The sequence below is a fragment of the Bos mutus genome, chromosome 16 (genome assembly GCF_027580195.1).
Source record: "Bos mutus isolate GX-2022 chromosome 16, NWIPB_WYAK_1.1, whole genome shotgun sequence".
NCBI classification, from domain to species: Eukaryota; Metazoa; Chordata; class Mammalia; order Artiodactyla; family Bovidae; genus Bos; species Bos mutus.
In genome coordinates this window covers 15652712-15674325 of record NC_091632.1, presented here as the reverse complement: position 1 = coordinate 15674325, position 21614 = coordinate 15652712, and the positions used below count along the sequence as shown (strand labels likewise).

Sequence of the window (21614 nt, the reverse complement as noted above, 5' to 3'; positions counted from 1 at the left end):
TGTCAGAGACAGCCTGATTCCAATGCAGAAGAAAATGCTTCAAGGGCAAAAAAGCTTTAGATGCTATTATTTTTAAGTGTTTTAAATGAGTTTTGCACTTTTGTAGCAGATGGAGTTGAAATTTTGGTACTGATTAAAATTTAACAGTGTTTTAAATATGACCTAGAACATTTATTTAGTTTAAAAATCCAAGTGCTGATGTTCTTTAAAACATTCCAAAGTATTTCAAAGCACATATGAAACACAAAGACACAACACTCACTCTCAAACTGACAATTTCATTGACTGCAACTATTTCCCTGCCAACAATCTTCACGTGTATTCCGTGAGATGGTGAAAAAGGGAGAGGGATGAATGCTTGGACAGTTTTCAAAACCCCTCTCTTGCTCTGATCCTGAACATGTGGTATAGTTTGAGGTGCAGCCTCACAGAGTATGTGAAACCTTAAAATACATGTATTATTTCTTTTTGTCCCCTTTATAACTATTCAGCAAGCATTTATTAAATCCTTACTGGATAGACAGCAATATGTTTAATTAGGAATTATCAAAGAAAGAAAGAGAGGTAAATAAGGTATACTTTCTGCCCTCTAAGACAGGTTAACAATATATTTAAGGCAACTAAAGTGAAAATAAGACACAAACGAACGCTAAGTTTAATTCAAAGAAAGGAAAGATGAATATTACAGTTGAGGAGGTAAGCTTTCAACTATGTCGTGAAGACTGGACTGTATATAGGCAGGCAGGAAGGAAAAGAGAAGAAAAAATTCACAGTTGAAGAAGCTAGAAAGAAAGCATGCTCTGAGTCTCGCATACCTCTGAATACGGCATTCCTTTAGCCTTCGATGAGTAACCCTACTCATTTCTCATGTCTTTACTTTACTTTCTTTAACCTCTGGAGAGCCCCAAGTTAGGTACCCCTCTTACATGTTCTCATAATTCTCTAGTGTACTTCCCTCACTGAAAACAGTTTCACATTGTACTGTAACTGCTATTTCCCACTAAATTATAAACTCTGAGAGGGTACAGATCAGGTGTTTTATTCACCATTATATCTCCAGTGGCTATTATCACATTTGACATATAGCAGGAGCTCAACAAAATCACTGCAAATGGTGACTGCAGCCATGAAATTAAAAGATGCTTACTCCTTGGAAGGAAGCATATGAAAAAGCAGAGACATTACTCTGCCAACAAAGGTCCATCTAGTCAAGGCTATGGTTTTTCCAGTGGTCATGTATGGATGTGAGAGTTGGACTATAAAGAAAGCTGAGCGCCGAAGAACTGACGCTTTGGAACTGTGGTGCTGGAGAAGACTCTTGAGAGTCCCTTGGACTTCAAGGAGATCCAACCAGTCCATCCTAAAGGAGATCAGTCCTGGGTGTTCACTGGAAGGACTGATGTTGAAGCTGAAACTCCAATACTTTGGCCTCCTGAAGTGAAGAGCTGAGTCACTGGAAAAGACCCTGAGGCTGGGAAAGATTGAAGGCAGGAGAAGGGGACGACAGAGGATGAGATGGTTGGATGGCATCACTGACTCAATGGACATGAGTTTGGGTAAATTTTGGGAGTTGGTGATGCACATGGAGGCCCGGCAGGCTGTGGTCCATGGGGTCACAAAGAGTTGGATACGACTGAGTGACTGAACTGAACTGAACTGAGGAGCTCAACAAATATTTTCTGAATTAATGAATGAATGAAAAAATAGAAATAGAAAAGACCTGGAGAGAAATGGTGAGGAGGTAGGTCAATTAAAATAAATGGTCCCTACCTGTTTTTAAGATAATGTGAGTAGAGAGGTATCATTCATTCATTTATTCATTTTTTTCAACACATATTTATTGAGTATCTGCTGTTTCTAAGTCACTATGCTAAATGTCAACTATGCTAACTGTCAGAAACACAAAATTAAATAAGATATAGTCACCAAGCTGGTATTTGACATCTTATAGAGGCTTCCTCTTCAAAGACACATTATCTTCTGCCCAAGATTTAGACTATCTTTCCTGTCTAAAATTAATAGATGTCTATGATACTGTATCAAAATACACAAAAATGTTAATTTTCAGGAAAAAGAAGAAAAATACTTGGTATTTGAGGCATGTGAAGGCTTGTTGAAGGAGGCATAGAAATAGTATCAAAAACTACCATACAGGGATTTCCCTGGTGGTCCAGTGGCTAAGACTCTGCACTCCCAATGCAGAGGGCCTAGGTTCGATCCCTGGTCAGGGAACTGGATCCCACATGCCACAACTAAGAGCTCACATGCCACAGCTAAAGAACCCACACACCACAACAAAGATCGAGGATCCTGCATGCTGCAGTTAAGACCCGGAGCAGCCACATAAATAAATATTTAAAAAGTAAACCTACCGTATAATATGCATGAAATCTACGGCAGAAAGGTTCAAGGCATTAAAAAGACACAGCAAAAGATATTTAAAAACATAATAATTCTTTCAAAAAAAAAATAGTAATTCAGAATGAGACAAAATTAAGTGAGGAAGGGAAAAAAAAAAGTCACTCCAGGTAGAGGGGTACATCCTGTGTAAAACATGATACCCTGTGTACCTTACAAGTTCCACAGGGCTATACCCAAGGAAGCATGCTGAGGTGGTCTGGGAACAGTCTTTGTGGCTTAGATAAGAAGTGCAAACATTACCCTAAAAATCTATGTGATGGTATTAAAGGCTTATAAGCAAGAGAGTTACTAGCTTTGGAAAAATCACTTTTCTAAAGCACCCATTTTATGAATTATTCTGATAGCAGTGTCAACAATGAACTGGAGGAAAATCAGATTAGAGGCAAGTATAGTATATATTAAAAGGGGGATAAAGGGAATAGTGTATGCCTTTAAACTTACAAGTAACTTGGGATGCCTAAGTTTTGATTTGAAACAATTGAAGGTTAGTTGTAACTAGCAGTGCCCAGAAGGTACTGGGTCAACTTGAAATAATTATTCTAGCTATACGTCATCTACAGGATTCTTTGTCCTATTTTGGTGAAAAAAAAAATTGTTAACTTGAAAAAGGTCAACAAAGACATGTTGATCAAAATCATGGACACCACAAAGCTGAGAGGTCCACACAAAGTGTTAAATTTAACATTCTCTGAAACACAGATCACTATCCCCTGTAGAAACTGGTGATGGACATGGACGCCTGGCATGCTGCAGTCCGTGGGGTCGCTTAGTCAGACATGACTGAGCGGCTGAACTGAACTGAAAGAAATTTTTAAAGCTATATAATAATGACTACAAAGAAAACAAGAGAGGAGATGAGAAAAGATGGAAGACAGACAACAGAATGAATCGGATACTACAGACAGCTAAAGCAGGGACTGAAGAGTGGCAGTGAAAACAGGGCTTATATGAAGACCTACACACCAAATGGATGAGGACAGTGGTCCTCCTTCAACCACTGGGCTCCCAGAATCTTGGTTGGTCTAATACTACATCCCTCAGTAAGAGACCGGAAAGTTCTTTTCTAAGAAAACCAAGTAGCCTAAAAGATAAGGCATATAGATACTGAAACTATTAGGTCTCCTAATAAAACATCTGTATCATTATCCAAATTGAAGCTCACCAAATGCCCAACTCAACAAATGAAAATAAAATAAAATAAAATCCCACCAAAACAAATCACTGTGAAATTCTGAAAGAGTAGGGTCAGAAAGAAGAGCCTATAGGCCTCCAGCAAGCAGAAAGAAGGTGGGGGTGGGGGAAAGGTCAGGAACTGGAATTCAATATAGAAGACTGATGAAAGGAATTCCCAGGAAAACAAGTGAAAGTGTGATGAGGGTATCTATGCAGAAGACCAAGAGAACAAACCAACCCAGACTTGAGAAGAGCAAAGAAGGAATCCAAGAGAGAAGACTACAAGAAAACCACTGATCCAAAGTACTGTCTGAGGCACCTGATGGTACTGAGACATTTTAAAGTTTTATTAAATGGTTTAGTAATAAATGTAAAAAATAAGAAGGACAGGGACATAGGAAAAAATAAGAGGAGTGCGATGGGGAGAGAAGGAAGCAATATATTAACCCTACGGAAAAAAACAAAAAGTGTGTACAAGGAAAGTCTGAAGATATTTCAACAGATTGAAATTTTGGTCAAATTTAAGCAAAATAAAACTAGAAGAAACAAACAGAAAACCAATACCAACTGGAAAGACAACACACTGTCTTGAAATAACTAAAAAAAATGGTTATTGGAGAAGGGCAGTACTAAGGACTAAAGCAGCAGTACTTGGCTCAAGAGAAAAAAAAAAGACTTTTTAAGAGTTTCAATTGTGTAAAATGGAATGACTGACTGAGACATTAAGTAGCTCAGTCTTTACTCACACTTCTTTATACTCCCTTCCATGTTGTTTTAGAATTTACATCAGACCAGATCAGATCAGTCACTCAGTCGTGTCCGACTCTTTGCAACCCCATGAATCGCAGCACGCCAGGCCTCCCTGTCCATCGCCAACTCCCGGAGTTCACGCAGACTCATGTCCATTGAGTCAGTGATGCCATCCAGCCATCTCATCCTCTGTCGTCCCCTTCTCCTCCTGCCCCCAATCCCTCCCAGCATCAGAGTCTTTTCTAATGAGTCAGCTCTTCGCATGAGGTGGCCAAAGTACTGGAGTTTCAGCTTTAGCATCATTCCTTCCAAAGAAATCCCAGGGCTGATCTCCTTCAGAATGGACTGGTTGGATCTCCTTGCAGTCCAAGGGACTCTCAAGAGTCTTCTCCAATACCACAGTTCAAAAGCATCAATTCTTCAGCGCTCAGCCTTCTTCACAGTCCAACTCTCACATCCATACCTGACCACAGGAAAAACCGTAGCCTTGACTAGATGAACCTTTGTTGCCAAAGCAATGTCTCTGCTTTTCAATATGCTATCTAGGTTAGTCATAACTTTCCTTCCAAGGAGTAAACGTCTTTTAATTTCATGGCTGCAGTCACCATCTGTAGTGATTTTGGAGCCCAGAAAAATAAAGTCTGACACTGTTTCCACTGTTTCCCCATCTATTTCCCATGAAGTGGTGGGACCGGATGCCATGATCTTCGTTTTCTGAATGTTGAGCTTTAAGTCAACTTTTTCACTCTCCACTTTCACTTTCATCAAGAGGCTTTTGAGTTCCTCTTCACTTTCTGCCATAAGGGTGGTGTCATCTGCATATCTGAGGTTATTGATATTTCTCCCGGCAATCTTGATTCCAGCTTGTGTTTCTTCCAGTCCAGCGTTTCTCATGATGTACTCTGCATATAAGTTAAATAAACAGGGTGACAATATACAGCCTTGACGTACTCCTTTTCCTATTTGGAACCAGTCTGTTGTTCCATGTCCAGTTCTAACTGTTGTTTCCTGACCTGCATACAAATTTCTCAAGAGGCAGATCAGGTGGTCTGGTATTCCCATCTCTTTCAGAATTTTCCACAGTTTATTGTGCTCCACACAGTCAAAGGCTTTGGCATAGTCAATAAAGCAGAAATAGATGTTTTTCTGGAACTCTCTTGCTTTTTCCATGATCCAGCGGATGTTGGCAATTTGATCTCTGGTTCCTCTGCCTTTTCTAAAACCAGTTTGAACATCAGGAAGTTCACGGTTCACATACTGCTGAAGCCTGGCTTGGAGAATTTTGAGCATTACTTTACTAACATGTGAGATGAGTGCAATTGTGCAGTAGTTTGAGCATTCTTTGGCATTGCCTTTCTCTGGGATTGGAATGAAAATGGACCTTTTCCAGTCCTGTGGCCACTGCTGAGTTTTCCAAATTTGCTGGCATATTGAGTGCAGCACTTTCACAGCATCATCTTTCAGGATTTGGAATAGCTCAACTGGAATTCTATCACCTCCACTAGCTTTGTTAGTAGTGATGCTTTCTAACGCCCACTTACATACTGACCTGTATCTCTCCACTAGACTAAAAAGAAGAAACAAGTCCTATACAGCACCCAGCAGTGGCTGTCACATGTTGGCATTCAAAAGAAGCTTGTTAAATTAACAAATAAAAAAGCCTAAAGCTGAGCAGCCATTCAGTGGGGCACTACAGATGGGCCAGAAGATCTGTAATTCACTGGGTCAGATGACCTTAAAGTCCTTTCTAACCCTGAGCTTCTTTATGCCAAGCCATTAGGAGGTAAAATGAAACTAGCTCCTTGATTCCAAAATTACTTAGGTTATCACATTATAAAACTGCCCATACAAATCTATCCCTAAAAATATATTAGATAATCATACTTTAAATACAAAAAGAATGAGTCCTTTAGAACAAAAAAATACTCTATTAATCTATTAACATTAATATCACAGGTAAAGAGTTTTGCAAGTATAGAATCCATTTTTATATATTCAATTATAGTTAAGATGTATGTTTCCAAGAGACAGAATAAGATATTAAAGTACTGAACATAATGAAACAACCCAAATGCATGTGTGTGTGTTTATCAAACATGTACAGGTATATTAGATGCCATTCTTTAAAGACAATATTACTAGCTATAATCAAAGTCTATTTTGATTTCATGTATAAAAACTGTGGCTAAACTACATGTCCTTCAACAATATGCATAAATTAGCTTGTGGTTATTAATGTTATCAGCACAATCCAACTCTTTTGTTAACTGTTCCTTAGCTTCTTGAAGCAGTTTTAGGTTCACAACAAAACTGAACAGAAAGTACAAAGCTTCCATACATCCCTCCTGCCCCCAAACAGCCTACAAGCTCCACCACTGTGAACATCTTGCAGCAGTGATACATTTGTTGAAACTGATGAACCTACGGTGACACATTATTATCACCCAGAGATCACAATTTAGAGTTCACTCTTGGTATTTCAGTGGTTTTTGAGAAATGTACAACATGTATCCACCATTATATCAAGTGGAATAGTTTCACTGCCCCCCAAAATTCTCTACCTGTTCATCCTTCCCTCCTCCTCCTGATTCCTTGTAATCACTGATCATTTCACTGTCTCCCTGACTTTGTGCCCTTTCCAGAATGTCATACACTTATAATCGTACAACACGTACCCTTTTCAGGTTTGTATCTTTTCCTTGTTTGGGATTCCCAGGTGGCACTAGTGGTAAAGAACCCACCTGCCAACGCAGGAGGAATCAGAGATGCAGGTTCAGTCCCTGGTTAAGAAGATCCTCTGGAGAAGGAAATGAAAACCCACTCCAGTATATTTGCCTGGCATCCCATGGACAGAAGAACCTAGAGGGCTACAGTCCACGGGGTTGCAAAGAGTCTGATGCAGGCAGCATGCACATCTTTCACTGAGAGAGATGCATTTAAAGTTCCTCCATGTCTTCACAGTTTGATAGCCCATTTCTTTTAAGCGCTGAATAATTTTCCATTGTCTAGATGTACCACAGTTTATTCATCCCATGAAAGGCATCTGGTTGCTTCCAACTTTTGGCAATTATGAATAAAGCTCTTATAAACATACACATGTAGACTTTTGTGTGGATGTTAACTTTTCGACTCATTTGAGTAAATAACTAATAAGCACAATTGCTGAATTATATAGTAAAAGTATGTTTAGTTTGGTAAAAATCTGTCAAATGTCTTCCAAAGTGGCTGCACCGTTTTGTAATCCCAGCCAGCAATGAATGAGAGTCCCTGTTGTTTCACATCATCGCCCGCATTTGGTGTTGTCAGCGTTTCAGATTTTGGCCATTCTAATGGCTTCCCTGGTGGCTCAGCAGTAAAGAATCTGCCTGTAATCCAGGAGACTTGTAGGAGACACAGGTTTGATCACTGGGTCGGGTCAGGAAGATCCCCTAGAGAAGAAAATGGCAGCCCACTCCAGTATTCTTGCCTTGGAAATCCCAGGGACAGAGCAACCTGGCAGGCTACACTCCACAGGGTCACAAAGAGTCCCACATGACTGGGCAACTCAACAACAAGTATCTAGAGATATTTCATACATCATTCCCTGGTGATGTATGATGTGCAATATCTTTTCATATGCTTACTTGCCATCTGTATACTTCCTTTGGTGAGGTTCCTATTAAGGTCTTCAGCCCATTTTTAATTGGTTTGTTCATTTTCTTATTGTTAGGTTTTAAAAGTTCTTTGTATATTCTGGATAACATTCCTTATCATATATGCTTTTACAAATATTTTTTCCCAGTCTATAACTTGTCTTCATTATCTTGACAGTGTCTTTCATAGAGGAGAAGTTTTTAATTTTGATGATGTCCAGCTTATCAAATATTTCACGGATCACGTCTTTGGTGTTATATCTAAAAAGTCACTGCCATACCCAAGGTTATCTAGATTTTCTCCTATGTTGTATTCTAAGGCTTTTATACCTTTGTGTTTTTCTCTAGGTCTATGATCCACTTTGAGTTAATTTTTTTCAATGTGTCTGTGTCTAGGGCCCCTTTAAGGCCTGTGTCTCGGCCCCTTTAAGGTCTGTGTCTAGGGCCCCTTTAAGGTCTGTGTCTCGGGCCCCTTTAAGGCCTGTGTCTCGGCCCCTTTAAGGTCTGTGTATAGGGCCCCTTTAAGGTCTGTGCCTCGGGTCCCTTTAAGGTCTGTGTCTAGGGCCCCTTTAAGGTCTGTGCCTCGGGTCCCTTTAAGGTCTGTGTCTAGGGCCCCTTTAAGGCCTGTGTCTTGGGCCCCTTTAAGGTCTGTGCCTCGGGCCCCTTTAAGGTCTGTGTCTAGGGCCCCTCTAAGGCCTGTGCCTCGGGCCCCTTTAAGGTCTGTGTCTCGGGTCCCTAGGCCTTAGCCTGTGTCTCAGGCCCCTTTAAGGCCTATGTCTCGGGCCCCTTTCTTCACGTGAATGTCCACTGGCTTTGGTGCTTCAGTACCATCTGCTGATGCAACTATCTTTTCTCCATGGTACTGCCTTTACTCCTTTATCAAAGACCACTAGACTATATTCATGTAGATCTATTTCCAAACTCTATTCTGTTCCATTTATCTGTCTATTCTTTCACCAATCCCACCCCACTGTCTTGATTTCGATAGCTTTACAGAAAGTCTTAAACTCAGGTAGAATTACTTCTCTGAATTTGTTCTTTTCCTTCAATATTATATTTTCTGGAACTTCTGTCCCTTTATAAAAACTTTAGAATCGTTCTCTCAATATCCACAAAATAATTTGCTGTGATTTTGACTGAGACTGTACTAAATGTATAAATTAAGCAGGGAAGAACTGACATCTTGACGATAACGAACCACCCTACATATGAACATGGAATATCTCGCCACTTATTTAGCTCTTCCTTAATTTTTTTCATTAGAGTTTTATAGTTTTCCTCATATACAGTTGTATATATTTTGTTAGATTTATGTCTAAGTATTTCATTTTTTTGGAAGTGCTGATATACGTGATATTGAGTTTTTAAATTCCCCTTGTTCACTGCTGGTATATAAGAAAGTGATGGACTTTTATACATTAACCATGTATCATGCAGCCTTCCTATAATAGTTTATTTTTTGGTGCATTTTTCATATAGACAATCATGTCACCTTCAAATGAAGTTTTCTTTCTTCCTTTCCAGTTTTTGTATCTTTATTTCCTTTTCTTACCTTACTGCAATCGTGAGAACTTTCAGTAGGATGCTGAAAAGGAGGGATGAGAAAGGACATCCTTGCCTTGATCACGATCTTAGAGGGAAACTTGAAGATTCTCAGCATTAAAGATGATGCAAACTATAGGAGCTCTGTAAAAGCGCATTATCAAGTTGAGACATTTTCCCTCGATTCCTAATTTGCTGAGAGTTTTTATCATGAATGGGTACTGGATTATGCCATATGCTTTTTCATAGTCAATTGAGAGGATGATGTGATTTTTCTTCTTTAGCTTGTAGGTATGCTGGATAACATTAATTGACTTAGAAATATCAAACCAGCCTTGCACACATGGGATAAATACCATTTGGTCACAGGACATAGCTCTTTCTATACATTATTAGATTCAAAATTCCGAATATTTTTGTTAGGCTTTTTATACTATGTTTATGAGAGATACTGGTCTATAACTTTCATTTCTAGTAATATCTTTACTTCTGTTGTTAAGCTAACACTGGCCTCAGTGATTGAGTTAGAAAGTATGACCACTGCTTCGATCTTCTGGAAGAAATTATAGAATTGGTTCAATCTCTTCCCTAAATGTTGGTGGGATTCACCAGTGAATCCATCTAGGCCTGATACTTTCGACTTTAGAAGCTTATTAATTATTGGTTCAATTTTTTTTTAATAGATATAGACCTACTCAGATTGAATATTTCTTGTGTGAGTTTCAGCAGACTATGTCTTTCAAGGAACCGGTCCATTTCATCTAGATTATTAACTTTGTGTGCACAGCATTTTTCACAGTATTCCCTTAATACTTTTTTAAGGTTTATGCCTAAAGTGAGGTTCTCTCTTACGTCTCTGATCTTAAAAATTTGTATCTTTTCTCTTTTTTTATTAGTTAACCTAGATAAAAGCTTCTTGACTTTTTAACAGAACCAGGTTTGGGTTTTGTTGATTTTCTTTTTTGATTTCCTGTTTTCAATTCTTATGATTTCTGCCTTAATTTTTATTATTTCTTTTCTTCTGCCTGTGCATGCCTGCTAAGTCGCTTCAGTCGTGTCTGACTGTTTGCAATCCCATGGACTGTAGTCCACCAGGCTCTTCTGCCCTGGAATTCTCCAGGCAAGAATACTGGAGTGGGTTGCCATGCATTCCTCCAGGGAATCTTCCTGACCTGGGGATAGAACTCATGTCTCTTACATCTCCTGCACTGGCAAGAGGGTTCTTTACCACTAGTGCTACCTGGGAAGACCCAGTGTTAGTCACTCAGTCATGTCCAACTCTTTGCAATCCCATGGACTATAATCCGCCAAGCTGCTCTGTCCACGGAATTCTCCGAGCAAGAATAATGGAGCAGGTAGCCATTCCCTTCTCCAGGGGATCTTCCCAACCCAGGGATCGAACTTGGGTCTCTTGCATTGCATGTGGATTCCTGAATCCATGCCTGGTGGACCACAGTTCATGGGGTTGCAAAGAGTTGGACATGATTGGGCGACTCCCTATTTATTTTGCTCTTCTTTTTCTCATTTCCTAGGATGGAAACTTAGATAATTGACTTTAGATCTTTCTTCAATTTTAATATATGCATTCAATGCTGTCAATTTCCTTCTAAGCACCACTTTCACTACATCTCACAAATGTGAATTGTTTATTTCTCCTTTCAGCTTTATCAGTTTTCTGAATGTGCACATCAGTATACTACTACTAATATACCAAACTTATATACGGTGAATGCATGTCTAGGGGCGCTACATGTTCTTAGTGGATTAACCCTTTTATCATTATATAATTTTCCTGTCTCCGGTTAATTTTCTTTGCTCTGAAGCCAATTTTTACATTTTCTGTTTGTTCTCTTTGTTTTTTCTATTCTCTTTTTCTTGCCTTCCTGTGGGTTACTTGAATGCTTTTCAGAATTGCATTGGGTTTATCTAGAGTGTTTTTTAGTGTATCTCTCTCTACTCTAGCCATCAGATACAAATTACATCGCTGCCTACTGGTGGCATCATTTTACCATTTCAAATGAAGTGCAGAAACCTTACATTCCTTTATACGCCTTCATTTATAATTATCTTAACTATTTTCTCTTCACACTTTTAGAACTACATCAGGCCCTCATGAAGCAGGCCACCCAGGGCTGGTGCTCTGTGACAAGCTGGAGGGAGGGGGCAGGGCGGAGTGGGAGGACGGGGGGACACAGGTATACCTGTGGCCCATTCATGCTGATGTATGGCAAAAGCCATCACAATACTGTAAAGTAATTATCCTCCAATTAAAATAAATAAATGATTTTTTTTTAAAAGAACTACATCAGACAGGATACTTTCTGTTCAACCATAAAACAACTTAGAATACTCCAGAGGGAAAGGAAAACATCCACTCGTATTTCAGTCTTTTGTTCTTTCTTCCTTCTTAATATTTTAGAATTCCTGCTTTTATTATTTCCTTTCTGTTCAGAGAACTTACTTAAGCTATTCTCTCACAGCAGATTATCAAGTGGCAAATTCCCTTAGTGTTGCTTCATCCTTTTCTTCTTGAACGCTGTTTTTCAGGACACAGAAACAGGGCTGGCGGTTCTTCAGCACTCCAGTGCTGCGCCACGTCCGCACGGCCTTGGTGGTTTCTGGTGAGAAATCCACTGCCATTTGAACTGTTTCTCCTCGAGAAGCAAAGTGCTGCTTTCCTTGCACCGCGTTAAAATGAAAGACTTTCCCATCCCAGTTAAAGAACAGAAAGTCACTTACTCCTCTTTGAACTCTAGACCAAGACACAACGACGTAATTACTGTCCCTCTGGGTAAGGACATCTGAGCGTCTTGAACCACGATACTAGATGGCAGTCTCACGTTATACCAGTAGGTGTCACTCTACATATGATGCATTAAAAGTCACCTAAGTCTCAATTGCATCCCTTCAACAAATATTGACCAAGTGTCCATTATGTGCCAGGCATGATTCTGGATGCTGATATTATAAAGGTGAACAAGAAATGACCTTATTTCCATGAAGCTCACAGTCTAGATATTAATGAACAAATCTGCTTTACTTGTTTTCATTATAAAAGTCTGTCAAATTCTATTCCAAAGGAAATTTTATTTTCCTAAGTTATTAGAGAATAACATTTAAAATAGCTCTTAAAGAACATATAATAATTAAACAGAATTAGAGAATCTATGTTCAGTACAGGTGAGATTGGGGCTTCCCTGGTGGCTCAGTGGTAAAAAATCCACCTGCCAATGCAGAAGACACGGGTTCGAGCTCTGGGTCAGGAAGAGACCCTGGAGGAGGAAATGGTAACCCACTCCAGTATTCTTGCCTGGGAAATCCCATGCACAGAGGAGCCTAGTGGGCTACAGTCCATGGGGCTGCAGAAGAGTTGGACACAACTTAGCAACTAAACAACAGGTGAGATTAATGTATCCAGTTTATTTTCTAGAATTGACACAACACTTCTCTCCCAAACTTTTAAGTTTCTAAAACCCAAATATTAGGTACCCTTCATTACAATGGAGAATTAATCTTAAAAAAAATTCAAAGTTTTTTAAAATCCACCTATTCATGTTTTTACAAGAGACTATTACAAATTTTTAAAGATTATTTGCAAAGTTTATTAATTCCAAAGTACAGATTTCTTTATTTCTACTTAGAAAAGTTAAAACGTCCACTTCTAAACACCAACATACTCCCCCAGTTAAGAGAACAAAGATAATAGTGAATTATCGTTCTCAGCATAGAACTTAGGGATTCCTCCACTGTCAACACCCTTATTTGGATAAACATGTGAGACTCATAGCTATTACCAGGACTTAAAGGTGACCTGCTCATGGTTAAGAGTCGAGCAATGAAAGGTCATATTTGTCAAAATAAACAGATCTAAGACAGGGAGCAGACACGGTACCTCAAAAAAGTATATTTGCCTGCACAGAAATCCAAGAACTTTTAATTAATCCAAGAAATATTTAACTGCTATTTTACTTCTCTGAATTCTCAAACAGAATTTTCTCTAATCTGGGAAGGCTAGAAAAAAATACGGTTAAGGAAATATTTCAGGATCAAAAGTTCTATTGCTTAGAATTCTTTAACTTGAAAATTTAGTCAAATAAATTTCTCTGAGACAAACTGATGCTGATAAGAATTTTAAAAGACCAAAACATCTTCATGTAATATCTAACCTAATATTCCTTTTGAAATACCTCAAACTCTTAGTTAGTATTCAAATTACCTGAAATATATTCCACATTATTCAACTTTAGCTTAGAATCACACACATACTTTAGAACACAAGAAGCAGTCAATGAATGCGAAGTTATAAATAAACACTAAGGTGCTTCATAAAGGATTGACTGACATTAAAAAGATTAAATTAATTTATATCTAATATTAAGGCATTTTCTTTCACTTTTAAAGGTATTAAAATAGTGGTGGTTGACCAAAAATATTTAAAACTGGCTTAGTGGGTATGATTTTACAATTACTCAAAAGCTTTCTGACGCCCCAGCACTGTTGTCTGGCATATCTGAGATATCTGATGCTATCGCAGTACTTGGATTTCAAATATAAAAATATGAGTGTGTAAAAGGTGATTTAGTGTACAGGGAAAAAAACACAGCTCTTGGTGTTACAATGATCCTGGTTTGAATTCCAGTACTACCTCAAATAGTTCTATGTGACTCTGAGGGCAAGTTATTTAAACTGTTCTAAACATCACTTTTCCACCAAGATGCAAATAACAGGGCTGAAAAAGGATTATGCTGTTTATACTGTAAACATACATAAAACATTGTATTATGTTGTTTATATTACATAAAATGCCTAATACACAGTCTGATACATAGTAGGTACTCAAGAAACAGTATTTATTAGGAGAGCACCATTCTTTTTAACCACTAGACTGACTATACCAGTTAATGCTGAACAACTACTGACTCACTAGTTTTTGTAACTAACACACAGTATCTTTACTGCTATAACAGGTTTATAAAATCAAACTCTTTACTAGACTGAATGCCAACAAATAAGCACCTTCTCCTTTAACATAACATATTTTGCATGACCTTACACGAATTGCTTAGATAAAAGCTTTTTCTTTTCTGCTTTTGTTATTTTAAAGTGCAGATGCATTTGAGTCATTTTCTCCTTTTGTTTCATATCCTTAAGATCCAAAGCTTCAAAGACATAATGTCAGCATGCAGTCGATTTATTACTGAACTCTTGAAGAGACACTGAAGAATTACCTTGTCAATCACCCCAAGGACTCTGAAGGCCTTCAGCTCCTCGGCAGGGCTCCTTAGGTTCCAAGGGGGCCTTGAACTTAGTGATCCTGGAGGCTAATGGAAGATATCAAAGATTACACATCAATCAGGGAGGTACTTGAAGGAAGACTGCCTGCTGAAGCAAATGCCAGGCCAAAGGAACTAAATTTATCATAAATCAGAGAATGGAAAGATGAAACGAGGAAGTTTCTGTTTGTCTGTAATATAAAGTAAAAAATAAAATAAAAAATGAAAGAAATCAAAAAGAAAAAGCAAGAAAAAAGTCCCAAGTAAATAAATCATGATAACACTGGAAACAAGATTTTAAAAAGAAAAATTAATGAGCTGATACAGTTTCCAGAGCAACAATTCAATTCAGAACTGTACAGCTATAATGCAACTTTGTAACAAATGGATAACTGAACCAACAATCAATCACAGCCTTATATTTGCCCCAGAAGGCTCAAGAGCAATTTAGAAGAAAAAGACTAAAAAACAATAGATAAACTTGGGGAGAGAGGGAACATAAGTCATTTTCTCTCATCATAAAACTACAGTTCTTTAATGCTACTTTTTAAATATATACTATGTATGTTAAGAGAGACTGGCAAATTTAAGGTCAACCAGAATTGCTAATAATGGTGAAGAATTAAGAAACTCTATCCCATAACCAATAATTATTAGAACTGAGATTGGTTAAGCCTAGAAAAGAGATGATTTACAGAAGAAAATGTCTTTTAAATATTTGAACACCTGTGATGTGGAAAACTTCATCTGTTCACCATAATAAAAAGTGCAAAAAAGATCAATGAATACAGAAGGGATATTTCAGTACCACTTACAATAAAAGAATAATCCTAACTTCCCATCCACTGGTCTTAGTTTTTCACTACCAGTCATATAAAACATTAGGCTAGATAAATTCCAAAGACCTTTCCATTGGCATTCACAATCAGAAAGCAATCCTTTATTAACCTTTATATTAAAATGGTGATGTGATGACAGGACACACAAAGCCTTATTATATCTTCAAAACAGACCCTTCTGTTGTCAACAATCTGTTAGAATACAGAGGAAACATTTATCGCCCCACTGAGTAGCTACTGATAAATCACCTGGCTAACCAAATGTTATAATTACTGGAGTTACTGAGCTACCATTTTCGATACTTCAAGTCCTCGTGCAGCCCAACATCACTAGACAAGAAGCTCCTTGGGAACAGGAAGTAGGCCTTATTCACCTGTATGTTCACAGCAGCTAGCATGCTGGTTGGAAGCAAAGAGGAGGAGCAGAAAAGAAAGGAAGGAGGAAGAGAGGAGAGTGACAACTGAGGGAGGTCACATAGACTAATTAGGTGTCTTTAATAGCTACGAAAACTATCACTGTGCAATTAGCTTTCAAAATTTTTTTTGTTTGTTCTTAGGTTTAGCAAGCAAACACTAACTATAATATGCCTAAAGAGGTGATTTTTTTAAAAAAGATAACTCTTTACTTTTTAAAGAAACTTGAGAATGTTGGTGATAATGGCAACTCAACAGGGTAATAACAATCTTTTCAGTTCAGTTCAGTTCAGTTCAGTTGCTCAGTCGTGTCCGACTCTTTGCGACCCCATGAATCACAGCACGCCAGGCCTCCCTGTCCATCACCAACTCCCAGAGTTCACTTAGACTCACATCCATCGAGTCGGTGATGCCATCCAGCCATCTCATCCTCTGTCGTCCCCTTCTCCTCCTGCCCCCAATCCCTCCCAGCATCAGAGTCTTTTCTAATGAGTCAACTCTTCACATGAAGTAGGTGGCCAAAGTACTGGAGTTTCAGCTTTAGCATCATTCATTTCTACTTCTAGGATATGTTTCCAAAAAATTATATTTTTAATATCTCACTTATATTACGTGCTGAGCTAGATGACATAAAACACAGATACATCTCTGTCTCCCTAAAGCTTAAAATCCAAGGGGGAATTTTTAAGGCTAGAAAAACACTTAGCAGGGCATTTTAATAGAAATGAAACAGAAATACAGACTCTTCTCTCTTAATCTATGTTATATTATTTCATCTTCATATCTCACCCTGGTCTGAGTGTAGTACTTACAAGAAGTTATCATTATAATCCCATTTTACAGATAAATAAAAGGAAGTTCAGAATGGTTGGGAGTTTACAGTCAGAAAGAGTAGTGAAAGATCCCAGACTAGATCCTAACTCCTTACATGAAATTGCAGTCCTTCTGTTACACAACACATTCTGATGATTAAAAATTCAGCTCTCCCTACTCTATTATCAAGGAAGCATAAGAACCGCTTGTGATTTTTGTAAAAGGAATGGCTAGAAAACGTCATAAGAGGAAAAAGAATAATATGGCCAAACATGTCCAATATCCCTATCTCCTACTTATCCCTCTTATTCACTGATGTCATAGGATCTTTCAGTTTCCAAGGAAAGTTATCAGTTCACTTTATCAATCTCAACAGCAGACAGAAAACCACAAGCTCTCTACTGTGTCTTTCAATAAATGACCATGCCCACCATGTGCATGATAATTTAAAGGGATAAAAATCATCAAAAGACACAGTCCCTAGTTTCAAGACATTTACAATTTACTTGAAGAGATAAGCTAAACACATGAAAAGTTAAATAACAGTAAAACATTTTTTAAAAATAGAGATAAGTCACTAGTCAATGTATGATAAACTGTGGTCTCAGAAAGAAGTGAAATCAAAGGGGATTTTAAATGTTACGTAGAAATTAGGTTAGGAAAGGATATTATACATAGGACTGGGGGAAAAAACTGGCTTGGTAGGGGGGAAAATGTTGAAATTGTAGAACAGAGGAAAATAAAATTACACATTTAAGGTTGGTTGGTCTTACTGCCTTTAACAGGCCTTGAATGCCAAGAAGAAAAGTCTGGACTATGTTCTCCAGAATCTAGAAAACAAGTTTTTGTATGAGAAGCAACTCAACGAAACAGTATTTAGTAAGGTTACTTTTGCAAAGACAGGAATGGTGAAATTGTAATGGGGAAAGACCAAAGGCAAAGTGATCATTCAAGTTCTCTTTCTACTTTAACCATCTATAAAAGTCTAAGATCAGAGAAACGAACAAAGAAAGATCATGAAATAAAATCATCAATAAAAAATCCTGTATTTCTGATATGCAGTGTTTAAATTGGGCAGAATCCCTATAGATCTATTCCTTTTTTTAGATGGCAAAAGGAAACATAAATCCACAGAATTTTAAGAACAGAAGAGGCAGAGATCAAGTCCAACACTCTTTTTTTTTTTTTTTCAGATGAGAAAACTGAAAAGCAGCAAGGTTTAGCAATCTGGCTAAGATGACAAAACTAAATAATAGATAAGGGGGGATTAGATCTTATTTATATAATTACATAACACTGTTTAAGGAAACTTCAGCAGATACTGTTGGGGCAGGGTAAATGAAAATATTTCCAGGCAATATGGCTCATTTCCTTAAGGAAGAAAATAAAAATTTTACTTCTTTGTATCGGCTACAATATCAGAAGATGCCTAGAGAAACAAAAAGTTCAAAACTAAATACAGGAGGTGTGGAAGCAGGGGGGAAACACAAGATGTGATAATCCACCAACTTTCAGAAGCAAAGATGGCAAGTATGTATCACTCAACTGCTCCAGCCTATGGGAGACCCTGTTAGTCCACACTCTGTCTTGCAATGCAGGGCTCTTGGGGGTCACCATCAGTGGATCAGAGTTACCAGCACCTAGTGAGACCTGTTTACTATCACTGTCTGACACTGTCTACATGGCGGAAGTGAAGCTTGCCTTTGTTTTCATTTGGGTTCTTTTTAAGTTGTTACTTATCCAGCCCAGAGTGTTTTTACTTGATATTATTCCCTTTTCTCAATGAGATCTAGCTCAATTCTTAACTATCTGTTAGTGAGGTACTTTTCAAACTTTTAACATGCATGCGCATCACCTGAGGACTTGGTGAAAGTGGAGATTCAGACCCAGTCAGTTCGTGGTAGAGCCCACGAATCTGCATTTCCCAGAAGCTACCAGGTGATGCTGAGCTGCTGGTCCACCAACTGTATGAGGAACAGGGTTAGCTGCTCGTCCTTAAATACCCTGAGAGTTAAGTCAGCATTATCTGGGCGGGAACAAGCAGTCAAAGGCACAAGAAAAGTTCTACCAGGAACATATCAAGAATCCACACTCTGAACCGTGACAGCTAACTGCACTAGTTTCTGAACTTGGCTTCATCTGTAGATTTTTGGCTTTGCCGAGACTTTCCCTGGCAACCTATTAACCCCCAATACTCAACCTCCTAAACAAGTCTCTCTTAGGTCACATTTCAAGCATGACTCCTAACTGCCGTCCTATTACTGATCTGGAGTGCACCTGCCTGCCATCTTTGCTTTGCCCACGTCTCATTAAGGGTGACACGACACTCATTCTAAAGTATTTGCTGAAGAAGAATTGAGACATACCAGTGATACTAGTAAACAAAATGCACAACAGTGAAATACTTTCAATATTATAGCAACTATACTCAGAATCTATGAAATACTCAGGAAATGCATACATTCTACACACAACTGTCCCTGGAACCAATACACAGGAGACTGATTCCAGGATCCCCATGAATACTAAAATGCACAGATGCTCAAGTCCCTTATATAAAATGGTGTAGTAGTTATATAACCTACGCACATCCACCCATATATATTTTAAATCATCTCTAACTACTTATAACACCTAACGCAATTCAAATGTTATGTCAGTAGTTGCTGGCACGCAGCAAATTCAAGTTTTGTTTTTTAGAACTTTCTAGCATTTTGTCTCCCCAACTATTTTCAGTGTGTAGTTGGTTTAATCCACAAATGTGGGGCCCATGTGTACAGAAGGCCCACTGGGTTTCCATTCATACCTTATAACTGCAAGTAAAAACTGCATTCATACTTTAGAAACTACACAATCTTTTATGTCCTAAATTTAGACCATTTACTTTTTCTAAATTTCATTGATCTTGAGTTTTAAATTCCTAGAGCTAAAAATAGCAAATGAGCTATTCCATGTCTTTTACAGGGAAATCTCCTCTAAAACTAGTAACTCTTAAATCATTCAAAGTCATCTACAGTTCAAAAAAAGGAAAAAGAAATCCATCTCCTTTAGTTAAAACTGCAACTTTAAGTGAAAGTTTTAGTCATTCAGTCGTATCCAGCTCTTTGCAACTCCATGGACTGTAGCCCACCAGGTTCCTCTATCCATGGAATTCTCAGGACAAGAATACTAGAGTGGTTTGCCATTTCCTTCTCCAGGGGATCTTCCTAACTCAGGGATCGAACCCAGGTCTCATAAACTGCAGGTGAATTCTTTATCATCTGAGCCACTGTATCTTTAGTTTATGCAAAGCTCATTTCTTTTTTTTTTTTTTTTTTTTTGAGATTTGGTCTTTAAATTTCCTCGGAGCTTTTTAGTAATGAAGAAAAGAAAGAGTAGGATAGTGCTTTTGTTTCTTTCTGTCCTCTTTTTGAAAAAGATATTATCAACAACAACTGGAAAAATTTGGAACTTTTTTATTTACTGCATGAGAGTCTCAAATAAATTCAATAAAGCAAAAGCTTGAACCATCACAGAAAACTCAGTAAGTAAAGTAAGTCATGACCTAGACTGCCCCAAAGGAAAAACAGTGATCAACAAAAAAATTCAAAACTGAAAAGGAAGATTCTTTTATTTTCTTAATAACCAGGCTAGAAACAAATGTTTGTGTGTTCAAAAAAGAAAAATATCTGCTCTGCAGAGAATTAAAGACTTGCCAAAAATCATTTAAATCAATTCACTTGTTGTATTGGTTGACACTATAGTCCAAATATGGTTAAAGAAGAGAAATAAATTCATCAAGCTAATCAAGAACCTCCAAAAGACATTTTACATTAAATTTCAGACAAGAAATAACCAAGCATGTCTCTAACCTAAATAAAGGCCAGGTTTAATAGAGTAAGGGCTTCCCAGGCGGCACAGTGACAGAACCTGCCTGCCAAAGCAGGAGACGTAGGAGATGTGGGTTCAATCCCTGGGTCCAGAAGATTCCCCTGGGGAAGGAAATTGTAACCCATTTCAGTATTGTTGCCTGGAAAATTCTATGAATGGAGGAACCTGGAGGTCCATGGGGGTCACAAAGAGTTTCAGACACGATTGAGCCACAGGTATGTGTGTGTGTGCGTGTGCGTGCGCGCACACACACACACACACACATACATATTAATACAGTAAAATACAAAAGTGAAAATAAAAAGTAAATGCTTACTCTAAAAGAAAAACACCTTGCTGTTAATTGCCTAAGAATTGAGGGAAAAAATCCTAACATATCAAATCTAATTCACTAGGTACCCCTTTTTAACCCCTGCCGATACAAGTTTTATTATTCTACATGGCTCTTACAATTCTAACGCTTGTTACCTCAATGATGCACATATACTGGCTCCTCAATTGTGCTTTGGGGCAGTGGTCCCAAACCTCTTTGGCACCAGGGACTGGCTTCATGGAAGACAATTCTTCCATCGGCCAGGCTGGAAGGGGGACGGTTTGGGGACGATTCACGCACATTCCATTCACTGTGCACTTTGTTTCTCGTATTATTACATTAACTCCATCTCAGATCATCAGGCCTTAGATCCAGAGGCTGGGAAACCCTGCTTTAGGTGTGCAAGAGCAGAGACTGTGTGGATGCAACTCCAACGCACACCTAGTTTGATACTGTACACACAGAGTCTTAGATGCTAGTGAATTTATATAATCTAATATAATCAGCTTCCCTATACTAAATCTCTTTTGATTTATTTTCATTTAAAGCTATGCCTGAAAGAAAATTCTGACTG

The 21614-nt window shown here is 38.2% G+C and overlaps 1 protein-coding gene and 1 non-coding gene across 4 annotated transcripts in view; one reads left to right on the top strand and one right to left on the bottom strand.

The window, feature by feature from the left end:
- The window catches only part of RPS6KC1 (ribosomal protein S6 kinase C1), a 204023-nt gene that overhangs the window by 59659 nt on the left and 122750 nt on the right, over positions 1-21614 (bottom strand). For 2 of the 3 annotated variants that reach the window (XM_005888537.2, XM_070384767.1), the window contains exon 8: positions 14747-14839. The exons of the other annotated variant lie outside the window; for it this stretch is intronic. In XM_005888537.2, coding sequence (XP_005888599.2) covers positions 14747-14839 — 93 coding nt within the window. The remainder of the gene's footprint in view (positions 1-14746; positions 14840-21614) is intronic. 3 annotated transcript variants of the gene reach the window in all.
- Positions 2160-2232, top strand: TRNAG-CCC (transfer RNA glycine (anticodon CCC)). The gene has a single exon. It is a non-coding gene; the product is annotated as a tRNA-Gly (tRNA).